The sequence below is a fragment of the Falco biarmicus genome, chromosome 11, assembly GCF_023638135.1.
Source record: "Falco biarmicus isolate bFalBia1 chromosome 11, bFalBia1.pri, whole genome shotgun sequence".
Taxonomy (NCBI): Eukaryota; Metazoa; Chordata; class Aves; order Falconiformes; family Falconidae; genus Falco; species Falco biarmicus.
Window position 1 is genome coordinate 15287278 of NC_079298.1, and position 24222 is coordinate 15311499.

General features: G+C 48.2%; 1 protein-coding gene across 14 annotated transcripts in view; it reads right to left on the bottom strand.

Annotated features, from left to right (window-relative positions):
• SZT2 (SZT2 subunit of KICSTOR complex) overlaps positions 1 to 24222 on the bottom strand; it is a 60550-nt gene that overhangs the window by 28211 nt on the left and 8117 nt on the right. For 13 of the 14 annotated variants that reach the window (XR_008824571.1, XR_008824572.1, XM_056355382.1 and 10 more), the window contains exons 10-35: positions 17891 to 18122; positions 17110 to 17239; positions 15715 to 15857; positions 14911 to 15063; positions 14445 to 14559; positions 11661 to 11866; positions 11001 to 11225; positions 10523 to 10601; positions 10068 to 10165; positions 9647 to 9815; positions 9039 to 9153; positions 7555 to 7668; positions 6863 to 7060; positions 6631 to 6743; positions 5981 to 6122; positions 5278 to 5442; positions 4830 to 5034; positions 4499 to 4611; positions 3789 to 4047; positions 2199 to 2364; positions 2024 to 2116; positions 1758 to 1839; positions 1338 to 1619; positions 834 to 972; positions 460 to 576; positions 278 to 341 (exon numbers count right to left, since the gene is read on the bottom strand). Coding sequence is in view for 12 of the 14 variants with exons in the window: in XM_056355382.1 (XP_056211357.1) it covers positions 278 to 341; positions 460 to 576; positions 834 to 972; positions 1338 to 1619; positions 1758 to 1839; positions 2024 to 2116; positions 2199 to 2364; positions 3789 to 4047; positions 4499 to 4611; positions 4830 to 5034; positions 5278 to 5442; positions 5981 to 6122; positions 6631 to 6743; positions 6863 to 7060; positions 7555 to 7668; positions 9039 to 9153; positions 9647 to 9815; positions 10068 to 10165; positions 10523 to 10601; positions 11001 to 11225; positions 11661 to 11866; positions 14445 to 14559; positions 14911 to 15063; positions 15715 to 15857; positions 17110 to 17239; positions 17891 to 18122 (3917 nt within the window). In the remaining 2 variants the exon portion in view is untranslated. Of the gene's footprint in view, positions 1 to 277; positions 342 to 459; positions 577 to 833; positions 973 to 1337; positions 1620 to 1757; positions 1840 to 2023; positions 2117 to 2198; positions 2365 to 3788; positions 4048 to 4498; positions 4612 to 4829; positions 5035 to 5277; positions 5443 to 5980; positions 6123 to 6630; positions 6744 to 6862; positions 7061 to 7554; positions 7669 to 9038; positions 9154 to 9646; positions 9816 to 10067; positions 10166 to 10522; positions 10602 to 11000; positions 11226 to 11660; positions 11867 to 14444; positions 14560 to 14910; positions 15064 to 15714; positions 15858 to 17109; positions 17240 to 17890; positions 18123 to 24222 lie in introns of those variants that run through there. The other variant, XM_056355387.1, reaches the window with a different exon arrangement.

The window sequence follows — 24222 nt, forward strand, 5'->3', positions numbered from 1 at the left end:
CACCTACATCTCTCATCTCTTTCTACATACCTAAGAAAAGGCCTTTAGAAGAGAGCTCTACCTGTCCCACCCCAACTGCAGTAAGAATTTTATCAGGGTAATTCCACACTTTTGGGGAGCACAAGGCCAATGGCCTGCGTGGTACCAGAAAGGCCTGCTAGTCAGTTCAGTTGGCAAAGGCTGCAGCTTGGGGCAGGCTAGGAAGCGTGCAGCAGCAGTTGTGCACTGTGGCCACGCTGCTTCAGCTGGAAGCAAGAAGCAGGCAAGGCTGGCTTACCTCATTCATAGTCGCTTCAATAGCCTGCCTGTGCACTCCAGGGAGGTTGGAAAGTGCAGGGTGCCTAAGAGAGAGGAGAAGAACTAACCAGCCAGTCCTTCTCATTCGTGCAGCTGCCACAGTGCAGCTCCTAGGCAGCAAATGGAACCCATGAGGGAGTCGCTACACCTGCAGTGGCATACCTCTCATCTCCTGTGGACGGGAGCCGTTCCAAGTTGTGCATGATATCCTCATCTGAGCGGAAAGAGGATGGCTGCCCTGGAGAGCGTGTGAAGGACACACTGCTCTCTGAGGTGCATCTGTCAAAGGAGAGAGCGAGCAGGCTGAGCATCAGCTTTTGAGCCAGAGAGGATAAACAGACACAGATTCCAGAGAGTGAAAAAGGGACCCCTAGAGAAGGTGAGCCTATCTTGGAAAAATTTTAGTTTTCTTAGGGCTGTGGCAGGCTCTGCAAGAGGGAGAATCCTGAGCCTCAGCACACCGAGAGGAGCGGAGACTGGCTGGCTGCGAAGGGAAGGCAGAGGGCTGGTTAGTGACTGGGCCTCTTTCCACCTACCTGTTGTGCAGAATGTCTGCGTTCACAACTTCTATCTCCAGGGGCAGTGTCAGCACAAAGATGTCCAGGGTCACACAGAGGTCCCCCAGGTCAATGGTGTTCAAGCCCTGGCAACTTTCCAGGCAGCCCAGAACCTCCCCTGAGCAGAAATCACAGACAAAGGGAATCAAGCAACAAACAGCTCTGCTTACACACATACAGAGCCTGATGGCAAGTACAGAGACTGCAAGAGGTGGCTGTCCCACACACCCAAACAGGTTCAAGAAAGTCACCATCCTCCATGACTCTTTTAACCTTCCATGACCAATCCCACAGCAAGTGGGAGACTTGGTGAAAAAGCCCTTGTCTGATGCTGGGAGATCCAGGGGGTCTCCATACAGGGAGAGCTGGTCCTGAGGGACTGCTGTTTAGGATACAGCATGTTTGTTCCAGGGGCTGCTCACCCAGCAGGGGCCTGACAAAAGCTCTACTGCCCTTTAACCTCACAGCAAGGCTTGCTCTTACCTAGACAAGTTGGCAACGACTGCACGGGCATGGAGCTATGCTGGCTACGTAGCTTCACTGAGCAGGTAAGGTGCACAAAGAGCGGGGGCATCTCCTGCTCCAGGAGCTCCTGCTCATTGAGTGAGTCCCCTCCCAAAACGCTAAAGGAGTCATCATCCTGATTCACTGTGTTGGAGTCTGAGAGGGAATCTGTGTCTGGGAACTCATGCTCCAGCTTCTCACGGTACTCCACCTCCAGCTCTGGGTCACTCTCTGTGGCGATGCAGCACCCTGACACAGTTCCTGTTGATAACAGTCCCCTGTTAGCAAACCAGGCCCACATACCCAGGGACCCCACCAGACACAGCCAAACTCTGAAAGGCATCACCACAGCAAGGTTACAGACGTTTTCTTCTCCAGGACAGAGTAAGCAAATATTACCTTCCTCAGCTGCCAGTTCTGCCTCTGATCCCTCCATGTCCTCACTGCCTTTCCTGTCTGCCTGATCCCGAGATGCCTCCTCCTGAGACAAAGAGAGGAAGGGCAGATACTAGAACCATGCCAGGCAGTGCAGCAGGCTGTTGATGGGGCCCCCAGGGGCTCAGTCTACCCATGCACCTGCCAGCCCCAAGTAAAGCTACTGACACCAAGTAAAGCTACTTCCCCCCACAAGGACTAGGTGCCTGCCAAGGCAGCACCATGCCTACCTCTTTCTTGGCTGAGGGTGGGCAATAGAAGAAATAGTGAGGATTTGATGGCACCGGCTTGAAATGTAAGCTTCCAATTTCCAGGAATTTTTCCTAAAAGAGAAATCCCAAATGTGAAGCAGACATTCCACTCCACCCTCCTGCGGGAGCAAAGCTGAGCTTCCACATTCCTCACCTGGATAATTTTATGCAGGTCAGGGTGCGCCTGGCAGGGCTGTCCAATTTCCAGCAGGGAGAGGGGAAACTCTGAACAGCAGCTAGTACCTACACTGCTCTTTGGCTCCTCTGTGGGGCTAGCAATGTTATGGGAGTCCTGCTCGCTGTAGTCTTCCATTTCCGCACTGACAGGATTGTGGACAGATCAGACAGGCAAATCAAGAAACAAGATTAGTTATACGTATTATCTACCCTGCAAGCATCCCACCTCACAGTTCCCCACACCTCATCTGTGTAAACACAACGTGACTTACACGGCCCCCACCCCTACAGCTGCAGAAATCCTCCTGCCACCCACTAACCCACATAAGTGCTCAGGCTGTCTGAAGCCAGACCTGAGGTAGTTTAACCATGCTGATCCCACTGCCAGGTACTCTACACCACACTACACATCCACCCTGGGAAACAGAGACATGTGGCTGAGTGTAGGGACAGGCCTGGATCAATTTGAATTACCAACACCCAGTCCAGGGGACCTCACAGCAAATACCACCACGCCAGCACCCCTAGTATCTTGGCAGCACAGCGAGAGCTCAGGCCCATACTTACTCAGCAGCTCCATGACAGAATCAGTCCCTAAAACTCAGAAAAAGCAATGTGGGGAGTGGGATGCTGGTTAGTCAAAGTATTCCCAGGTACTTGAATTAGTAATACAAATGGCAGATCTGGGTGCAATGTGTCACAAGCGGTACATCCTTCAGTAAAGTTTATACAGTCTGCATTGGGATAGGTGATTCATAATCATACAAACAAAAAAAAAAGTTCCCACAGTTCTTCTCTGGGAAAGTAGCACTTGAAGAAGTCATCTCACTTTCCAAACACTGACTGGTCTTCAAAACCACAGTCTCATCCCAATGACTTGCAGTATAAGAAGAAATAGGACTGGGGATTCCGAACAAATGCTAGTGAATTCACATAAAAGGAACTGAGGATAGTCAAGTGCAAACAGAGGACAAAAAACGTAAAGAGGGTGTTGCTTTGACAGACACTAAGGCACAGTAGAGTACTTTTTCCCCTGCATAAGTTTCCAGAAGCTATACAAACCTCATAAATACCCTAAGGATTAGAAAGACGGAAGGTTAACATCAAGCATATTCCGATTCTGCCTTGCTATCTCCCTTGTGATATTTTTTCCAGAGTTTTAATATAAAAAAATCACACTTCCTTCATTAGAAAAAGATAACAAGCCTGTCATTTTCACCAGAGTCAATAGCAAACTCAAATCAAGCAGCAGCAGATGTGTAATTTGTCCAGTCTTAGGGTTACCTGGAGATAGACTGCCCTCCAGCTCAGGACAGATGGGACAGTAATGAGCTAAGATTACAAGAGAAAGCAAAAGGATGGATGCCACCAGAGATTATAAAAAAGAGAAGGCCCTGGTGGACACCATACCACGTTGGGTATCCCACCAGAAATACCTGTTCTTACATATGGCTCTGTTAGAACCTGCCCTACATCATTTCTTCTAGCAGGCAGTAGAAGATGCTTGAAGAAAGATCTGTCATGGCCCAATGCTTAGAACAGAAGCAAGACCAAGGTGGGCCCCTACCTTGATTCAGAGACCAAGACACCCCGTTCCCTAGAGCTCTGCTCCTCCTCTTGCTCTATGCTGCCCACTTGGAAGCTGGCTGTCTTGGAATGTGTACAGAAATGTTGGTGGCTCTCTCGGAACGAGCGGACATGGCTGCACACCGTCAGCAGGAAGTTGGTGATATCAATCTCTTGGAGCAGCTCCTCACAGTAGTCCATGGCTGTGAGCAGGTCCTGGGAGCTGATGCTGTGTGACTGCTGAAGGCTCTTGAACAGCCCTACAGATCAAACACAGTGTTTGAGTGCCCCACTGCAAGGATGCAAGGCCATGGGAGTCAGGGAATAGCCACGTATAGATTTTCACCCAGTTCCAACACAGACTCGCAACCAGTGCAGGTGCTGGGAGACAAGACTCAGCCAGGATGCCTAATCCTACAGGTTAGCCTAGGTTTGTGTCATCCCAGAGTGCCCTAGGGATCGGCCACCCTGAAGGTGAGAGGAAAATGTCAGAAGGTACCCTCCCCAAGTCCAGGAACAGCCTATGCAAGGCCCATAGGGAACGCACCAAGGCATCTTTAAATCCCTCCTGGTGGGAGGATAAGTCCTACAGCTCCTCCCTTTGCTCAGTGTAAGCTCACTAGAAAAATGAGACATTGCTTTCACACAAGAAGATCCCAGATCCAGCCCCAACCCCAGCCCTGCCACAGCTCCCACTGTTCTGCTCCTCACCTTTCACATAGCACTGGTGGGAGTGCTCCTGCAGCAGCGTGCAGTAACTCACCAACTCTTTATGCTTGTGGTCTAGCCAAGCAGCAGTAGGAGGACGTTCCAGAGACTGGGACCTGGAAAAGAGGAACCATGGCCTTCAGCACCAATGAAACACATTTTAGACTACAAATGGCGCTGGTACCAGTAAAGCAGGGCCCTAGGGCATGCACAGGGAGTGGCTGATATAAAGCAGAGAGGCAAAACCCCCCCAAGAAAATAAAGCACAGCTACAGCCAGCCTCTTGTCAAGAAAGGTCCTCTGTTTTCTGATTAGGAATCAAGTATGGTATTACCTGAAAAAGATGTCTCGGGGAGGACGGTGTGCCCGTGGGCTGACAAGCTGCTCTCGTAACAATTCCAAAGAGCAGCTGTAGATGTAAATGGGGCAGCGAAATCGGCGGCACTCGCCTAGCTCAGATTGCGAGTTCTGGCGACAGAAGGAGATATGCACATCCCTCCGCGAGGGGCCACCCTGTTCCCCTGCGTCACGGCTCACTTCTGCAAAAGAAACAATCCTGAGATAAAGGCCTTCAAGGTGCCTCTCATTCCTGGTCTGAGAGGTCACAGCCCTCACAGCAGCAGCCACAGGTAGGTATCAGTTTTACAAGCTTCTCACTACTCAAACCTCAGGGGCCATTCTCAGCCAGCACCCAACCACTCCGTGCAGCGCCCAGCTGTGACTGGGAATAGCAAGGCTACTAATACTAATACTTCAGCAAGGTGCTGTCCTGCAGGCAGTACCATGGGCTGGTGTTATGCTGAGGGTAGGTAACGGCACTGCAGTGTCCCCTTCTTCAGCCTCAACCCTGACTCGCTCTGCACAGACAGGTCCCACGTTATCCTCTCCAGATCGACTCTCATCTTTTGGAGGTCCGTCCAACCCACAAGCCATCAGCTTCTGTACATCTGGAAGAAAATAAAATAAAATCACCCTCTATCCAGTGAGAACAGTTTAACCCCTCCACCTACATTCCCTAGAGGGCAGATGTCCCTGCCGTGTGTGGGATTTTGTGCGTGGGAGCAGCTCCAGAGAGTACTTCCAGTTGAGCCTACCAGCCTTCACCAGCAGCTCAGTGGAAGTCAGACCAGTGACAATGGCCAGAAGCAGGGACTCTCCCAGACCATCCCATTAATAGTCTCCTTGCTCCATTCATTAACAGCCCTACAGGGAAAACAGTCCAATGGTTGCAGCCAGCAAACAACTCAAAGCCACATCCCCTGCCTAAAAACACTATGTGGGAAGCATCACGCTCAAGAAAATAAGAGCAAGACATTTAACACTTTGCACCACTCTGCTCCTGGCCACATGGTGCAAAAAGACTCAGTCTACTCTGCTGTTCAATTTTCCCTCTGTCCTACCACAGCTGATTCTGCTTTTGCTGTTTTCCTGAGGGGATGCTTGGGACTGCTACCTCCTCTTGCTCCCCACAACAGATGGCCTCACCTGAGAAGGTGGCTGGCAGAAAGGTCAGGAACACGTGCTGCGGGTTGACCAGCTTGGCATAACACCGCCACTGTGGGGGAAAGGGCCCTGTTGTGTCACTCAGGGTCACGTCATCCTCAAGCAGCTCTGTGTTGCCAAGGCTCTGACGAAAAAGCAGAAGCTGGATAAGCTCACAGCACGTGGCACGGGCCTACCTTGAGGCAGGTAACAACTACACAGAGCTAATTCCTCCACGACTGCTGGTCAGCACAGCACTGAAATCACCCTGTCCACCCCCTGCAGCAATCTCAGAGCAGCCTGGCTCCAGGAAACACAGCACACACAGCACACATAGCCAGGAGATGCTTAGCCAGCTTTACTGGGGCTGGTTCTGACCTCCAGGCAGTGATTGCCCATGGTTCCTGAGCAATATGCAGCACAGCATCAGTGCTGCTGCAACAGGCTAGGCCCATGGCAAGTGCAACTACACACACCCCTACCAGATTCCTGCTTGCTTCAACCACAGGCTACAGCTTAAACTGCTGCCAAGCATGGGGAAAACACCAGCCTTTTGATCTGTCCTCAAGCCTTCTACTAACTCTCCTTCTCTTCACCAGCTGCTGCCTTGCCTTCAGAGAGGGCTCAGGAGAAGGACAGCATCGTAGCAGTACCTGCAGAGTACTTGTGGAGCCAGTCATATCCCTGGTGCCATTGCTGCCAACAAGATGATAGGATGCAGAAGCATCCTGCTGCTCCAGGGTCCCAGAGGCTTTCAGAGTTTCTTCTGAAAGGGAGCACAGAGAAACGAACCTGAGAAACACCAGCTGAGGAAGAGACTTGAAAGCAAGGCTCCTGAAACACCCCAGCTCTCAGCGTCACTACTGTCACACTCCTGGCCCTTACCTCTGATAACAGGGAGTGTGAAGGGGGGTTGATGGCCATCACGATCCCGTTGCAGAACCTGCTCCATGAAAGCCACATGATCAGCATCAGCCATGGGGATCTCCCGGTCACTGAGGTCATGCTGCAGGCAGCCATGGAAGAGGTTTAGTAGCATTTCATTGGGCACAAACGAAGAGTCCTTGGTCACCTCCTCATTCTCTGCTCCAAAACAGAACCATGGCAGCTTCAGGGACAGCACCTCCACAGCCACCACCTGCCCAGGCCCCCAGGAGACAGCCCTTTGCAAAGTCTTCTATACAGCCAGGAGTCTCCCCCAGCACCTCTGCAAGGCTGACTTGGAGGGTGTTGAGGAAGCCCTGGAGTTCCAGCACCATTAGCCACCCTGCACTGACTCACCCTGCTACTGTAACTGTTCTCGAGATGTTTGGGACTACAGACAAGAAACCGCCACCACTGAGTAACAGTTTGGGTTTAAAATTTTCAAGAGCAACTCTTCCAAAACTATCACCCCAAGAAAAACAGCAATATGCCTGGACAGCCCTGGGCGGCAGAGATGGGAAGAATAGCACTGAGCTACTGAAAGAGGCATGGCAGCTCTCACACGCCCGCTGCACAGGGAGACAAACACAGGACAGGGTGCCCATAGCCATGGAGGGAGGACAAGAGGAGGCAGGTGGTAAAGAGGCACCTACCTTTTGTCAGCATTAGGAAGAACATTTCAACCTGCTGGCACCTAGGCAACAGCTTCATGAGGTTGAACTGGAACGGAATCTCGTGCACTCGAAAACCAGCCCCCATGTCTGGATCTGCAACAAGAATTGGGAATGTAGCATGCCTGTGCACAGCACATAGCCCAGCCTCCCAGGCCGTCTCTGCATGCATAGTGCCAGCCCTAGACACAGTGCAAGCAGCACAAGTGAAGGTACACAGCAACGCTGCCCAGCTCCCTCTGCTCGGGAGGGCAGAGGCATACGAAGAATGAATGTGGTGAAAGGGCGAAGTCTGCTGGAGGCTGCAGCAGGTTGTGAGCTACCTACAGAGAGATACCTCGCTGTAAGAGCTCCCTGGGCTTATTGCCCCCTTCACACAAGGAGGGATGGGGAGCCACCATGAGGCCTTACACAGCTCAGGTCCAGAGTTGCCAGGGGACAAGAAGTGAACATCAATACCACAGGTAACACTGCTGGAGAGCAATAACCGTGCTGGGAGCCAGAGGCAGCCTGAATTACCAGCATAGCTGGGGACAAGGACCCCCCTGCTCTTGGGAAAGATCTCCCATATGGCAGGGTCTCCACATCCCTGCAGTTGTTTCCAGTCCTCTTCCTCAGGGACCAGGCCCTGAGTTTTCCTGGCCGTCTGCCCTTCCCACGGGGCCAGTGATATGAGCCAACAAGGTTCCCTGAGGTCCTGTCCCCAGCCTTTGGGATGATCTTGGCTCCCTCAAACCCACCCAATATCTGCTGTGTTATTCACTGCAAGGCAAGCAAACAAAAGATCTAGGATAGGGTGAACTAGTGACAAGAAAGCAAAAAATAATGAGCTTCTAGAACAGACTGCCTGACAAGGGTGAACTCCCACATACTCAAGGGGACAGACCAGACCTCCTAAGGTCCCCTTCCCTATCTTTGTGGGCTAATGGCACGTTCACAAAGGATCCAGACACGAACAGGACCACCAGAAAGCAAGTGTCCCACTAACTGCTCTGGAAACCGTATCTTGTAACGGAGAACAGAGAAGCTCTTCCTTCACATCATTTACAACTGCTGTACAACCATTTGCCCTGGCATACCCTGCCCATCACTGTATAGGTGAGCTTATCTTCCATGCGCTCCAGAAGTCAGCCCCTCTCACAGAATTACAGAATGGATGAGGTTGTAAAGGACCTCTGCAAGTCATTTGGTCCAACCCCCCTGCTCAAGCAGGGTCACCTAGTCACTTCTCCAGCCTGGGCAGAAAGCCTCAATGCTTTTTTGGCCTTCCCAGGATGAAGGCATTTCTCTGGCAGCTTAGCACAAGTGCAACAAAGTGACCCACAGCCATCAAAGTCTAGAAAGTCATTTCCAAAATACCTGTTCCCTGTTCCACCTTCCAGAAACCTTTAATGGGACCCAAGACATTCAGGGCCTAGCTGCCTCTTGCTCCATCAAACCTGCTAGGACATACATGCTGGACTCACCTTCAGCAGCTTTGGTGTCTGAAGAAGGGCAGACCCACTCCTTGTTCTGGCACAACTGGCTGATGTACTCAAAGGTCAACATGGTGGCAATGCACGCAAGGTCCCGGGGATAGAGCTGCAATAAACAGTCAAGGCTCAGCTGTATTCAGCAGGATTATTAACCTCAAATGCAGGAAAAAACAGTCTAAAAGCAAGGAGAGGAAACACCCAAAATCTCATCCCCTGACTTGCCCTATTCTCACTCATTGCTCCCTCCTTCTCCACCAGCCCTTTAGCCTCTTTTTACCATGTTCAAGAGGTGCATTTGCAGTACTGCCTGCAATCCCTGCTCTGGTCCAGTTTGCTCCCCTCCAACGGAATGGCTCTTGACAAAGTAATTTGTATTTTCCCACCTATCCCAAAGCAGCACTACATCCACTACCTTGCAATCCAGAAACCTTTTCTGTGCAGTAGCCCAGTTCCTCTTTTAGAAATCTCAGTCTCTCATTAACAGCATTCCCATCTCTTCTGGCCCTCAGTAATTCACCTGCAGTGTTGCGGTGCACTTGCAATAAACCTCTTCTACCTCGACAAAAGAGCCCATGCCCCTATCCCTTTCAGGGACTCACCGCTTTAGGTATTTTCTGGTAGGGCAAGCCATGGAGGTGCTTCCAGTTTTCAGCAGTACTGTGGACATGGCCGCTCTGTGGCTCTACCCAGCACTCAGTGACCAGGTTCAGTTCTGTGTCCACCTCGATGGCCTCTACCTCTGTATCGTTGTCATCATCTGTGGAAAAGCTAGAAGAAAGACATAAGTCCTGCAAGATGGCACAGAGCCAGCAGCCCACTGCAGCTCCTCTCAGAGCCGTGAGAGCAGCCACACAAACCCTAGGTTTGCAGATAAAGCCCCAGCTAACTAGCCATCAATCCATGACAGCCAGTTGTATGTACTAGATGATGAAGGACTTCTTCCCACACTGCCTGCAAAGGGCAAGTCTGGAGCTGTAATTCCACTGCCAGCCCTCCCTGGGAGCAGGGCAACAGCCTCACCTGTCCTTGGTGGAGGTGGAGTGGGGCGGGAAGAGGATGTATTGGACGACACAGGTGTGCTGCTCTTTGCCATTGCTGCTCTCACTTGAGCCGTCAATCTGGAGGGGAGACACTGCGTAAGCCGGGCCAGCAGCAACAGCCCACACCTACTCAGTGCCCCCCTGTACAACACAGCCCCACCACCCAGCTCCACCAGCAGTGGTGGAGAAAGCAAGCCTGTCCCAGCCTCACTCCTCCAGCACAGCACTGTCCCCAGCAAAGCAGCACTCCAACTGCAGATTATGACAGGAAAATGACCAACACACAAGCTGCTTTACTTCCAGGAAGGAGGCAGGTCTCCCTGTATACATCAAGGGGGTGTTCTGGAGGCAAATGGGAAATCCCATCACAGGAAGTTGAATCCACATCAGAAGAAGCAACGAAGGACTGCGTCCACGCTGCAGCACCAGGCTCACCTGTATGGGCAGCTCCAGCACCATGTTGATAATTCCATCCCCGCTGGATGCAAAGTGGAAACCCTCTGACAGACGAACCCTGGCAACAGAGAGGCAGTCAGACACAGTGGACTTCTCTACCCATACTGCAAGCCTCAAACACAAGAATGACAACACCCTTCACCCCCTAACACCTTCCTTCCAAAGAAGCTACACACAGAGAATGGGGAGATGTGACACTTCGCACAGGACAGCCTGTGTGAAGATCAGCATACTGCAGGCACAGTAACACCTCTTGCCCTTTTGTATGTCTTCCAGGACTCTCCTTTTCCTCACCTGTAGAACTGGGTAAAGCACTGGTCCAAGTAGCTCTAGAAGCTGTACACAGGACCAAAACCCTCTGCACAGCAGCTTCAGGTGTATAATAAGATCGACCCTGCTTTCTCCACACCCCCAGGACTAGCTGGAGAAAGCACCGTCATTCAGGTGTGCAACTTACTCTGTGAGTGTGGAAAGGAGCTGGGCTACAGCGGTGATGGGCACGGCCGGTGCCAGCCCTGACTGGACACTCCAGATCCAACGCTGGTGATAGAAGTAGCGGGACAGAGAGGCCAGGGTGGAAGAGGCAGTACGATTGGCCACCATAGTAAGTGGGCCAGACACTGGGGGATGCTCCAGGTTGAGGATGAAGGGGGCTCGATAGTCAGAAGGCAGCTTCTCATACCTAAAAGAGGGCAGAAGTGTGGCTTGCTGAGGTGGAAAGAACGTTCTGCTCAGGGCCAGAGCTGTCTGGATTCACCGCCCACTTGCTGGGTTCAGGACAGAGCCCTCCAGCAGCAAAACATAGCTAGTCCAGCACAGGATCCTGCTCAGACAGCAGTAACTAAATTTGCTTTTGCATCACGTTAGTTAGGAGTAACAAATCTGCGGGTCAAGCAAGGCTCCGCGCTGCAAGTCACAGCCCTCCCAGACTACATTCTGTGTGCCACTGTGTACATGGCTGTGTGCCATTCCCAGCCACACAACCCAAACCCATCCCAACAAGCACCAGCTTCACAGCACTCTCATCCTGCAACTGGCAGCACCGTCCACAGACCCTCCTCTCTCCCACTTCCCAGGGCAAGGAGGCTGTGCTGATGGCCTGGATCTCCATCACTACCTGATGAGTAGCTTCTCCAATGGTTTGTGCAGCACAACAAGGCAGGGTCTGTCTGAGAGGGCTGACTGGGCCCCAGCCACAGGTGGAGACTTGGAGGGAGAACTACTGCCAAACATTTTCCTCTTTGCTTTTGGAGTTGCCTCCTTGCTCTGGACCCTGTGGGGAAAGCGCAGCTGCAAGATTCGGTCCCGTAACTCCTCCACTATCTGTCATGGCAAAAGCAAAAGGTAAGTATGACCACCTTTGTCTGGAGACATAAGCTATTCAAAATAAGCTTCCAGAACAAGAGCCTGACTAAAAGGAATAGAACATTCCTTGAATATACTGATGAGCAGGAGTGAAAGGTCATTTTACTTCTTAGGCACTAGCAAGACTGAGATCAAGATGACACAAGGTTCTTAGGTCCATGTTTTAACAATTACAAATATTTTTAAAAGCAAAAGAAAGATCAAAAAAACCCCCAAAGACGATTTCAAGGCTGAATAAATCGTCTTCCATAACCATGACTAAAAACAAATTAACGGGATGCCAGCTCCTCCACAGAAGCAGTCTGAGCACCCACCCTCATTCCTCCCCTCCTCCTCTCCTCAACAGCCTACAGTAAATGTAAACTAATACATATAAGACAGAGCAAGACTGTTCCCACAGCTGATGTGCTCCCCCGCTATCATGCTCATGTGTCAAACCTCTATGGTAAAAGGTTTCAAGAGCTTAGGTTATTTTTTAGCTTAATTTTTTCCAAGATACTTGCAAAACTACTTCCTGATTACTCCTTTTAGCAGCTCTGAATATGGTTCTAAGCACACCAGCACCTGATGCCCACAGTGCTCCAGGGGTTTCTTTGAAATTTCCATGGTTAGGTTTCTTTTCATGATCTTTGTTCAACTCGTTTTAATTTCCATTACCATGGCAGGCCAACAGAACAGCAGTCTCCATCTCCCTCCTCAACACTAATTATTTCAGCAACTTTCCCCATCATTATTATGTTTTTTTCAAGGAAAGGAGTGTCCCCAAATCCAAACGTGAAGCACAGCTCTTCCTGCACTACAATGCCACTTGGGTCTCCTTCATGGTTTCATACTGATAATGCAGAATTGCTGATGGTGTTAAAGCTCCCAAACCCAACGTCTGCTGTTTTGCAGTTATTAATACTGGCTTCTAGCCACTGTTGTGCTGCCTAGGTGTCCACAAAGCACGCAGGATGGAAGGGCAGACAAAACCAAATAGCTTTGACTAGTAAACAGATTGGGAAACTCATCTGCAAGTAGGTAGCAGGTCAAAGGGCAGGGAAACCACAAACAGCTGCTGCTTTGATGAGAACAGAGCACTTTTTCAATATCCTTGCCTTGTTCTCCAAGACAGTTTCTGCTTTATGACACCCCATTCCTACTCCAGTTCTACATTGTGCCATGTATCAAGTCTCACCAAAAGCCTTCTGAAAGTCAGACTGTACAAGGTGCTTTCCTTCCCTTAAACATTGGAAATTTGAGTAACTCAACACAAAAACCCCTTCCCCTTAAACCAGGTGTAAGTAAGTAGAACTTAAAAGTTCTACTGCCATCCTCCACACCGGGTAACTAATCAGCCCTATGGCAGGCAAAAAAGAAAAAAAAAAAAAAAAAGAAAAAAAAAGAAAAGAAAAAGATTGCGCATGATACCATTTATGATCTACGTATAGCTCCTGCTGCAGTCATCTGGAGCTTGCCCAGAGCTGCAGGGTATGGTGCCTGTCTCACACCGTCTTCGTGAAACAGGTATTAACTTACACCTGCCAGAGGGAACTCCTTCCTAAAACCTGTCACTTGGCATTACCAGCCCACGTGTTGGCCCAGCAACCAGTGCCCAAAGCCTGGATCCTCTTAAAACATGAAAGGGCAGATCCTCCAGAGTGCCAGAGCATTTAGTGTTATCTGGGTTCATTATCTCTGAAAGAGATGGTCCTTCCCACGTTTGTCAGCTTCTCCTCAGACTAATCTAACACTAAAGCTAAGTGAGACAAAACAAAGATTGCTTTCATGAAGACAAATTTAACAGGTTTAACGATAAACCTCTTGCTTCTAACAACAGGTTCACACAACTTAATAGCAGGACATTTTCCTCGTACTTACTGTTTTACCTAGGAACGCTTCGACTTGTCTCAGCCATTAGAGCTGGAGAAACAGTCCACACAGTAACCCCACCTTCTGAATCTGACTAGCACGGCCCATTTCTTTTGGTACATAAAAGCCTATCTAGCAGGCTTGCAGATCTTTAAATCATTGTCTGGGTATTACATTCTTTCCCTGTACTGCTCATGTGGGGCATTGTTTGCATTTAATAACTCTTCCTTGCCCAAATAATATAATATACATGTGCAATTCACCACCTACTGAAGCTGATAGCCTAGGGAACATGCAGTACATCCATCACAGAGGTCTTTACAGATGAGTCAGACAAGTACTTGCTGCTCCTGACAGGGTATTGATTGTGCTTTGGTCACACAGGCAGACTAGGTAACCTTCGAGTCGTTTCAAGTCCCACAGTTAAATTAAGCAGTGGGAAAAATATTCATGTGACCAACTATTCTTTGAGGTTTTCGGTTTAGATCTTTCATAGACTTAACACAGAAAGCTCTGTCCAAATTGTCCCTTTCTGTTACAGTAAATTCACACCCATTTAAGCCTTAACCTAGCAGTTAGTTATTAGAGGATACCTGCTCACAGTGTCACCTGTGATCTACCCCACTTCCACATCCAGAACTTCTTGCTCTGCTCCTAACCCAGGAAGCAGCCAACCAGCTCTCACCTTGTTCCTGGCCTGTGCTGGTGTGCCAATAGGGAATCCCAGCCGGAGAACCATGCAGGGAGCTTTGGAGATGATCCGCACCACATAAAACGAGGAAGGCGTGGGATCCTCAGAACTAGGGAGGAGGGATTAAGACAGGGCTGAAATAGCACAGATCTTGCTGCTCAGTCACGTCAGACCAAGGTGAGGCCTGCTTTTCAGAGATCAACAGCCCACACAACTTGGCAGCAACACACATCGGTTGTAGCATGCAGAACCCCCCAGGTGGTTTCCCTCTCCCTCTGGGCTGTACCTGGAACACGGTGGCAGCAATTCAGAATACACAGGGTTTCATACCTGCTTATCTCGCTCTTATCCTCTCCTCTAGACATCTGCTTCTGGCCCATCACAGCATACTGCTCTAACTGGATCTTTGGTCTGGCCCTATGCCCAGTTCCCCACACCAGACTGCTTCAGAGCCACTCACCCCTGTATCAGTTTGACGTAGGAGTAGCTCTCCACCAGCACGAAGCTGCTCCAGTCCCGCAGCAGGGAGGTGAGCGCCGAGTGAGAGATGCGGCACTGGATGGTGCTGTAGCGGCCGTTGTTGCCCGGTGTGTGCAGGTGCTTGGGCACAGGCCTGCAGGGTGTGGCAGAAAGCCACTTCAGAACCATAGTTTCTCTTCTTCCCCCAAATCCCAGAGAGACTTTGCTACATCCATTCCAACCCACCCTCTGACTGGTACACCAGCCTTACTCCTCCACAGCAGCCAATAACCAGGCACCCCCCTACCTGTGCCTCTGGGCCAGAGCCACACACTCCCCGAGCGCAGAGGGATCCCGCTCTCCACCTTGCGCAGAGCACACCCTCATACTGTTTCTATCCCCTTCCATGCAATATATGGCTATTATTCACACAACTCTGCGACTAGGACCAGCCTCAGGAAAGCAATGCCTTCAGGCAAGGTGTTTCCCAGCAGCAAGCAAAAACATGCGGGATAGCTCCAACTGGATGGTCCACAGCCCCTGCATGCAGGAAATCCAGACCCAAAAGGGACTTGAGAAACATTTTATGCTCCTGAGAACAGCCCTCCTCTTGACAAGTTGACTTCCCAACCCATAGTCCCTCAGATAAATGAGCCTCCACCATCCACCAGGTCGCACTAGCAAGGCCCTTCCTTGGGCATAGGCACCTGCAAGACAGCTGCAGCTCTGCAGCTGGACTGAGCTGGATGCCCCACTTCCCCAGGCTGGCCCACACCGTGCACGTGAGCTCAGCCAAGTTACATACGTGTCATGCTCCAGGAGGAGGACTATACGATGCATGTGCAGCCACCTCTGCCAGAAGTTGGCATCCATAGAAAGGATAGGCTTCCAGTAAGAGGCAAACTGGGAATGGCTTGAGTCAGACCCACTGTGCTGCAGGGATAGTACCTGGGAAAATGACAGGGCAATATTCAGCAAGAAACTGTCTGGTTCCAACCAGAGCGAGCTGGAATTTCTCTAGCAGCTGAGCTGTAGAGGCTTAGAAGGTTAGCTGCACCCCCAGCTTTCAGTAACTGCCTCTCAGCAGAATAACTAAGTGCGTTCACATTGAAACACACAGTACAATGTAAGAAAAAAATAGATCAGGTTCCTGAAATGTCAAGTTAATTAGGAATTGAACTACTTATCATCAAGTAAATCAACCATGGAAAAGATGGCATATGTAGTGGTGTTGAGAGGGGGATGTATGGCTTGTGTCAGCAGAGCAATTAGACACTGAGATAACTCGTCTGAGAGTGCTCAAATACGGTACCAGCAGTAGGTGGCACTGGGCAACTCTAACATGTTTGTATGGTAACACTGACCCCACCAACTATAGCCACTCTGCTGACACAGAAATTAAGTGTTGGTTAGCCATAAAGTGGGATGCTCCAGATATAAAGAGGGATATATAACCTTACACAGTGAAAATTTACTAATAAAGCAAAAGGCTTAAGTAATAAAATTAAAGGGATAGTTCTCTTAAATTAAAGCTCCCCTAGCTTTGATATCTGCTAGTCATCTCCTACCAGTGCCAAGGACATTGCTAGCAGGGAATAGATAATATGTTAACACTTCTGCTCAGTGAGCTTCAATGAGTTTGAATTTTGCAGTGGAAACCATTAGCTCATATTTTGTTCAGTTTCTACTGTGCAGATGACAAGTATCTCTCTTGCACCTTCCACATGAGTGCTCAGAGCAATAAACCTATGAAACTATAACTATTCAACACATCCTGTATCTTCAACTGACAATGCTGAGCTATGTCACCAGGGCACAAGACTGCCAGCAGCAACTCCATATATATGAGGTAACCACTGAGAAAACATGGCAAAAATAAATGTGTCAGCCTCCCCATTGGTCTCACACGTAACATCACTACAGGAGGCTTCACAGAACAATTAGGAGACTTGCTGTGGGGCTTAGAGGTGTAGCTGCAGCAATAAGGACAAAGGGTGATGTCTCAGAGGGGAAAAGTATGGGATGGGATGTTCACAGGCATTGCATTGCACCTGAACTCTGTTACAGAGCAGGACAAAGTGCAACAGATAAAGCCTGAGAGTTACAAAAGATTCTGATTGCCTGTTGGGACTCAGCAACCCCTGCTGCAAGACAGAATAGGCAGGAGGGACAACCCATGCCACATTAAATGGGAACATACCGGAGTGGTGGAGCCTGGGGGGATGTAGAAGAGGGGCACCCCGTTCTTGGTGCTCTCAGGAATGGTAAAATGTTCTGGGACTGTGTCGAAAGACTGCAGATGAACCAACATCTGATCTGTCTGGTTGATGCTGAAAGGGAAGAGGCAGTCAGCCACAAAAGCCCACACTCTCCCCACTACTGCTCCAGCCAGCCCAGTGCCTGCACACACAGCACTCCCTGTCTACTGGGAGCACATCTACACTGATATAGCTTTCTAGGGCAATGCTGGAATTCAATGCCTGATTGCAAAGAGCATGTTACGGGAGTTCAAATGCAACAGCCTAATACATAAAGAGGATGATCAGAGTTGCGAATGAAGTGCTAGAGAAGGCATCTGCTGAATAGCCAGGAAATGACTATAACCCACAGGCCCTTCAGGCCTAGAAACATGAGGTGTTGCTCCTAGTGTGACCACACAGCAGAGCGGCAAGGCTGTGCTGTAAGAACATACCACCTCCATGGGATGGCAGTCAGAGTTAAGGTTTGCATCACAGGATCAGGACTCAGGGCATCAATACATTCACCACGAAGCAATCTTACAAATTAGGTCACAGGCTGGTTCAAGTCTTTTCCTTGGCTAGAAGGCAAGCTTGTCACCAGCTACGCCTCTTCTTCAGAGCATGTTCCTCTGGGACCCTGGATTGGGATGGCCACCTGCATAACCCATGCCCCAGCACACCAAGGAAGGAATTTCTTGGTTACATCAGACACTGGGAACTGCTAGGGATGGTCCAGCTCACCTCTGCAAGGTGTTCCAGAAGCGCCGGATGACTGTAGTGCGGTACAGACTGGTGATAGGCTTCCTCATGGTGCAACTGATGTCATGCAAGATGTCATAGCTTCCCTCCATCGTCACTTCCACCCATGTGCTGCGCTTCGATGGGTCCAGGGGCCAGGGTGTCACAGCTAAGTACTCTATCCTCATGTTATGCTTCCAAAGCAGTACTAGTTTCACCTCCAGCTGAGACCCACCTGCATAGGAGCAGAGGAATAAGCTGTTTGGTACAGATCTGAGTTTTATCTCTGACCAGGAGCTCCTGAGTACTGTGAGATTGTGTGATTGCTATGAGGAAGACAAGTAATCTAACAACTGCTCTAGCTGAAGGCATTCTCCCTCCTCCCCCAACACAGAAAGGCTTTGATCACACTGCAGCATTTGGTGAACAGTTCTTTAAATGTACATGTAGTATTTACACTAGAGAAAGCAACTGAAACTCGGAGGAGGTGCTGACATTTGCAATAGGCTCACTTCTTCACAACCTCATCTTTGTTTCCAAGAAAAACATTGCTTTGCACAGATGAGCAGCGTCTTTAAGCTATGAAGTTTTCTTATCTGCACTCTGCAGTTAATACATCCCACTGGAGAAACAGACTTTTGGACGTGATGGGCCCAGATCATCAACAACCTGGAAGGTGATGCCCAATTCTTAGATTAAATTCCATGTTCTTCCTGCACATATAGTATTTCATGAAATCCAGAACTTCCACCATCAAAAGCTTCTTGTGACAGATGGACTCAATCCCTTAGCCAAACTAGCGACAGTTGGGCACAGGCTCCAAAGGAGGTGAAGGCCTGAGCCGCAGCTGGGCCAAGAACTCCTTTAGGAAACCCACAAAGGAGCAGAGTGACACAGCGAGCACTGATGCGTGCGAGCTTGGAACACCCATCACGCGACCAACACATGAATAGTGGGTGGCTTTTCCAAGACTCATTTTTCCAGGAAGAAAGTTGTGGGTACAAGGAGTCTCATGCGTACCTTTCCCATTGTATGCCATTTGACCACAAGCCAAACCCTTTATCCCATAAATACGACAGCCTGAGCGAGCCTTCTCCGAGCTCTCCCTGCGAGGCAGCATGGCTGCACGGCGGTGACCTCCCCTTGAGCCGGGATGCCTCTCACGGCTGCTCCTTGAGCAGAGAAAGGCCTTCTGCTAACGACAGATCTTTGGATGAGCCTGCTTTGAGTTCTCCGTAAGTTGCAGCTGGACTGTTCACCAGGTGACTCTCCCCTTGGGCAGGGACACCTCTCAAGGTTTTAGATTCCTTATCTGAGACTAAGGGATCCTTCCTTACCAAGAGTGGAGAGGCTCCTCATTTGCAACAGATCCTTGGCAAGTGTCTGATAGCATGCTAAAATAATACTAATGAAATCCACGTAGTTAATTCCTTTAGACACAAACAGTTGTCCAAGTCTGAGACTAAGACTGGATCTAGCTGCACCTAAGCTCCACCAGGAGTTTTAGAAAGGGAGCCCAGTCTGAACGGTGCAACTCAGTGGGAGGGTCTCCTTTACACTTCTGCATCTCTGTCTCTGTGTAAATCATTCTAGCTTGATTCTAACTCAACTTTACTTTGTATGTTTCTTCCATGTAGTAAGTAACAGAATGAACCTTGCCACTGAACTCTGTTAAGTTGCACTTTTATAAATTCACATTAAAACCACTTTTGTCAATACCTTTGATGGTAACTCTGAGCTATCTAAATCACTCATTTGCAACAAATTGGCGCAGCTGGCAGGATCCTAAATCAAGATTCACGACCCATGTTTACCCTCTTCTGCTCCCAAAGTTAAGAAGAACGAATATTCACCCATCCTTCAAACTGTACATGTTTACCTTTTTCTTTAAGTGGGCCATTGCATCTCTAGCAAGATTAACACAAACACCTGACAGCAAGCCTCACTGAGCCAGAAGAGCAGAAAACTGTCACACTCCTGCTGACTGTGCATGTTTATTTGTACTGAAACAACCCAGGGAAACACATGACTCTAAAACAGTGCCATGCTGCTGTTTCAGCTGCTCAATCATCTATTCTGATGTCCAGCCTGCTCTATAGTTTGCCGGACTTGCAGCATTTGTGAGATAAGTGATTGGATGTGCTGGAAACCGTCCGAACAGGTCATCAGCCTGGATCCTATGTTTCCTGCAGAGTTGCATTTGCTGCTGTCATAGGCACATCATGCTATCCCCTTCACAGGGTGATTACACTCCATTTTAAAGCCATCTTGCTTTTTGCACCTATGGTCCCTGCTGAGAGGCTCCATCAGAGTACTCTTCCCCTGCCATGTGTAGAAGAAACCTTACAGACCACATGCCAAATTCATGCTTGGTAGTTCTTTTGATTAAATTGTTTTTATTCTGAGAAGCTTCATTTCCATAACATTGACAAGGAGCGTGCGCTAGGGCAAGAAAACCTTACCCAGTTTCAGTTGTTACTGTGCAGGTTAAACTAAGCCATAGCCAGCAGCCTATGACAGAATATCCATTCCTCCCAACAGTCCCAGACTTCCCTGCACCTCAAGAATTCATCATTCCCGAACGAAGATGATCAAAGGTGTGTGCTGTATTTCACCTGTATTTCATTGGAGGGATTGCTAGGATTTTAGTTAAGGTCACTAATATTTTCCATAGTAAGTGCTATCCATTACTATAAATGTATTTGCCAGGGCCGTACCATCTGCTGTTCCCATATGAAGATTATCTAGTTTATCAGAGAGACTAAACAAGTATTTATAGATTTGTCTCTTTCCATTTCATACTGTCACCTCACTCATATCATTTTAGTGCTCATCCACTGCTTTCCACACAATATTTTCATTCTCATAACAAAGCTTTTCTATTTCATCTACAGCAAACATGATAAGCAAATTCCTACATTTTTGCCCAGATCATTAATGAAAGTATTTCCTACTTCCACCTGTATTTCCATTAGTCATTCTGGCTTCACTCCTACAATCCAACACAAGCAAAACTAAAATCACAGGCAAAATATTTACTTAGCTTAAGTCATACCTAGATGAATCTTTAGCTTGTTCTTACTGCAAAGCAATCTATTTCTGCATCTTGACTTTATAGCTAAGAAAAGGTTTTGCTGCTTTGATTTCTTCCATAAAGTCCAGCCCTGGTTTTCAGAAAACTCACTTTGTCTTCCCAATTCCTGACACTGGGAACAGCCACTCTCACTGGCCAGCTCGTGCCCAGCCATTTTTGGCACTGGACTGATTCACAGAGGAAGGTGAGGTTTTGAAAAAATGTCCTCCAGGCTCTCCTCAACACACAGCAACACAAAATGGTCAGTGATGGTTTTTTTGGTTTTTTTTTTTTTTTTTTTTTTAGCAAAGGGCAATCCTCTGACATTGTCCCAGAAAGAAACAGGAGAAGAGCTGAGCTCTATTATATGCCATGGCTCCAAAGCTTCTCACCTACAGCTTCCCTCCCTTCTGTACCTTCCAATTCCCCTTTCGCAAGCACCTCTGCATGCCTAACTAACTATAGTAGCCTTCTAAATGCCTAAATATCGAAAAATCAAATAGGGAGGGTAACCAGAGCACTTATAAATATCACAAACAAGCTCTCCAGGCAACTCTGAGCACAAAGCTAGCTATTTATTCTATTTTGCCTTTGGCAAAGTGAAGCAGAAAAGCGACAGTGTCAAAGTCCACAACTGCACTCTTTCCTCTTGCTTCACAGCCAGCTGGCTCCTTAACAGCCTTTAGTTTGCAAGTTTTGGCAAAAGCTTTTGGCAATCCAGGTTAATTAACTGTTCTTTGTTATACACTTATCTACAGAATGGCCCAAAAAGCCGTAATTAGCCAAACATGCTTTTCCTTAGCAGAGGCAATGCTGAATGTCTAAATGTCTTGATCTTTCATAAATTCTACTTTAAGACGTTAGTTCAACAATTTTTCTGATCAGACAGCAGCTCCCCAGTGCATTTACCCTTTCCAAAGTAACATCATCTGCTGCTATTCTGAAGGCTGGCACAGAAATACACACTGTATTTTTGATAGGTCAGACATTTTCATTTTAAAATTCCTTCTAAAAAATCTTCATCAAAATACACAGGAAGTATTTCTGGCTCAGGGAGCCCCTGAGCTGCAAGGACCTAAAGAGTGCTCAAAGGGAAGAAAAAAGGAGAAATGAGATACTGTGTACAGTTATCCTATTCTTACTCTTCCCTGTGCACCTGCTGATAGCTAGTCACCACAGAAGGTAACTCTGATCCAGTGCTGCTATTCTTCTGCTCTCTGCTCTTGTAAAAACAGAACACCAATCCATTTAGCATTCCAAGGGCTAAAAGACAGCAGGAAGATACCTAGGGGAAAGTAAAAGGAGCGTGGTGAACGTGGTGATATTTCTGATACATTCCTCCAGAATCCAGGAATTCACTGCTTTATCATATCCTGAGCCAGAGATTGTAGCTACACCTTTGTGCAAAAAGGTACAACACGAACTTGTCTGATTGCTATTCGACTGATTCACACCTGCTACATCTTCCAGCATTTCCATATAGGACTTTGTAGTCACCAAGACTACTTCATCATTCCTGCCAGATTAAAGAAAGGCTCTTTCTCCAGCACTGTCCAAGCTCTAAGTGAACTGGTGCACAGAAGGGTAAAATACACAACATTGAGCACAGCTTGGACAGGAACTGACTTGTTAAAGACTGTTTCATAGACATTCCTAGACAAGGAGACTGCAATGGACCTAATCAGAATGGATTTAAGAGAAGGATCTCGTCACACCTACAGATTAGTGAAAGCAATCTGCAGTTGCTACTAGAAGAGCTGTCTCAATGGGAACCTTCACAGATTCTTACTTTTAATAGAAAGCTCTTGAAACAAGAAATTAGGACTATTCCTGGAAGACCAACTTTAGAAATTATCCCACTTAATATAATTGTTAGCAACCTTCCCAAAAAAGCTGGTTTAGATCCATGCCATTTGAAAGAAGCATCAAGTCGAAAGAACTGCAATTCCTAGTCATCACATAGGAATAGAGAGCTGAATTGAATGAGATCAACTTCAGAGTACTACTATTTGAGGAACAGCACATTTAGGGACTACTAAACAAACAAAACCCAATAAAACACCCCCAAGGACTAATCAGCTCAAAGGTGCACGAAAGAGACAGATTTCTGCGCTAGGAATGCAATACAATCATGGAGAAAGCTCATGTGACTCCTGGTCTATCAGATACGGTCTTTTACTTCAGAGGCAGAGAAGTATTTGCATTGCTGACAAGGCAATGATAAAACCACATTTACCAACACTCTTATCAACTGTTTCCAGCAAAATGAGTCCAAACTGTGAAAGGCAAACAGCTGGGGCGGTGGGGGTGGGGAAGAAGTGCTGTTAGGATGAATAAACAGAACAGAAAGCCTGCCCTTACAAAAGGAGGCTGAAACACTGGCTTGCTTAACTTGCTCAGAAGAGAGGTTACAAGGAGAAAGGCATAGTTCTTAAATACGTTTGGGCAATGCCAGAGAAGGAGGATAAACTTAATTAAGGCTATTAAAGTCATACAGGTCTAATCTGGTCTGAGTGAGTTTAGAAAGGAAGCTAGAGGAAGAGCAATGAAACCCCAGGACAATCTTCCAAGTAGAGCACTGGCTTAAGATATCTACTCAGTTTTAAGGCAGACCACAGTAAATTCACGGAAACATCATCTGGCAAGTTTGGAATGATTTTGGAGTTTTATCACAGACTCTGATTTTCTGATATAAAACATATCCTGTGTACTAATATCCCCCAAAGAATAGCAAAGACACGGGATCACCATATATGTTTACACTGTGTTTTAAGAATCCCATCCTCCCTCCAGGCTTTCTGTCGGTCATTGTGCCAGCCAATAGTAACTTCTTCTCCTGTTTGCAATTCATAACTTGCATTGGATTTTTTCATCTCCCTTTCAGTTAAAGCACTACCACTAGTCACAGGTGGAGATGGAAAGCTAGGTAGGGTTTACGGACACTCCTTGGGATACTCAAACCCCTCAGGGTCCCTACTCAGCAGCTAGTCCTCACACTCCAGGTGCCATTATCTCTAGCAAGTCAAATGAGAGAACAGAACCACTGGATAGTTTTATGTTCTTCTAGTATTGGATATAGTCCTGACTGATCTGCCATTTTCACCTAACAATATCCTTGTTTCCCCCAGTTTCTGCCTTTGGAAGACTGCAGTTTGGAGGCATAAAATCTGTTGTACCAAAAGGCTCACCTTTGTGTTGGTATTTTGGAGTGCATGTAGCTCTAGTCCACCAAGGACTAGAAAGGGATGAAAAAAGCATAAAT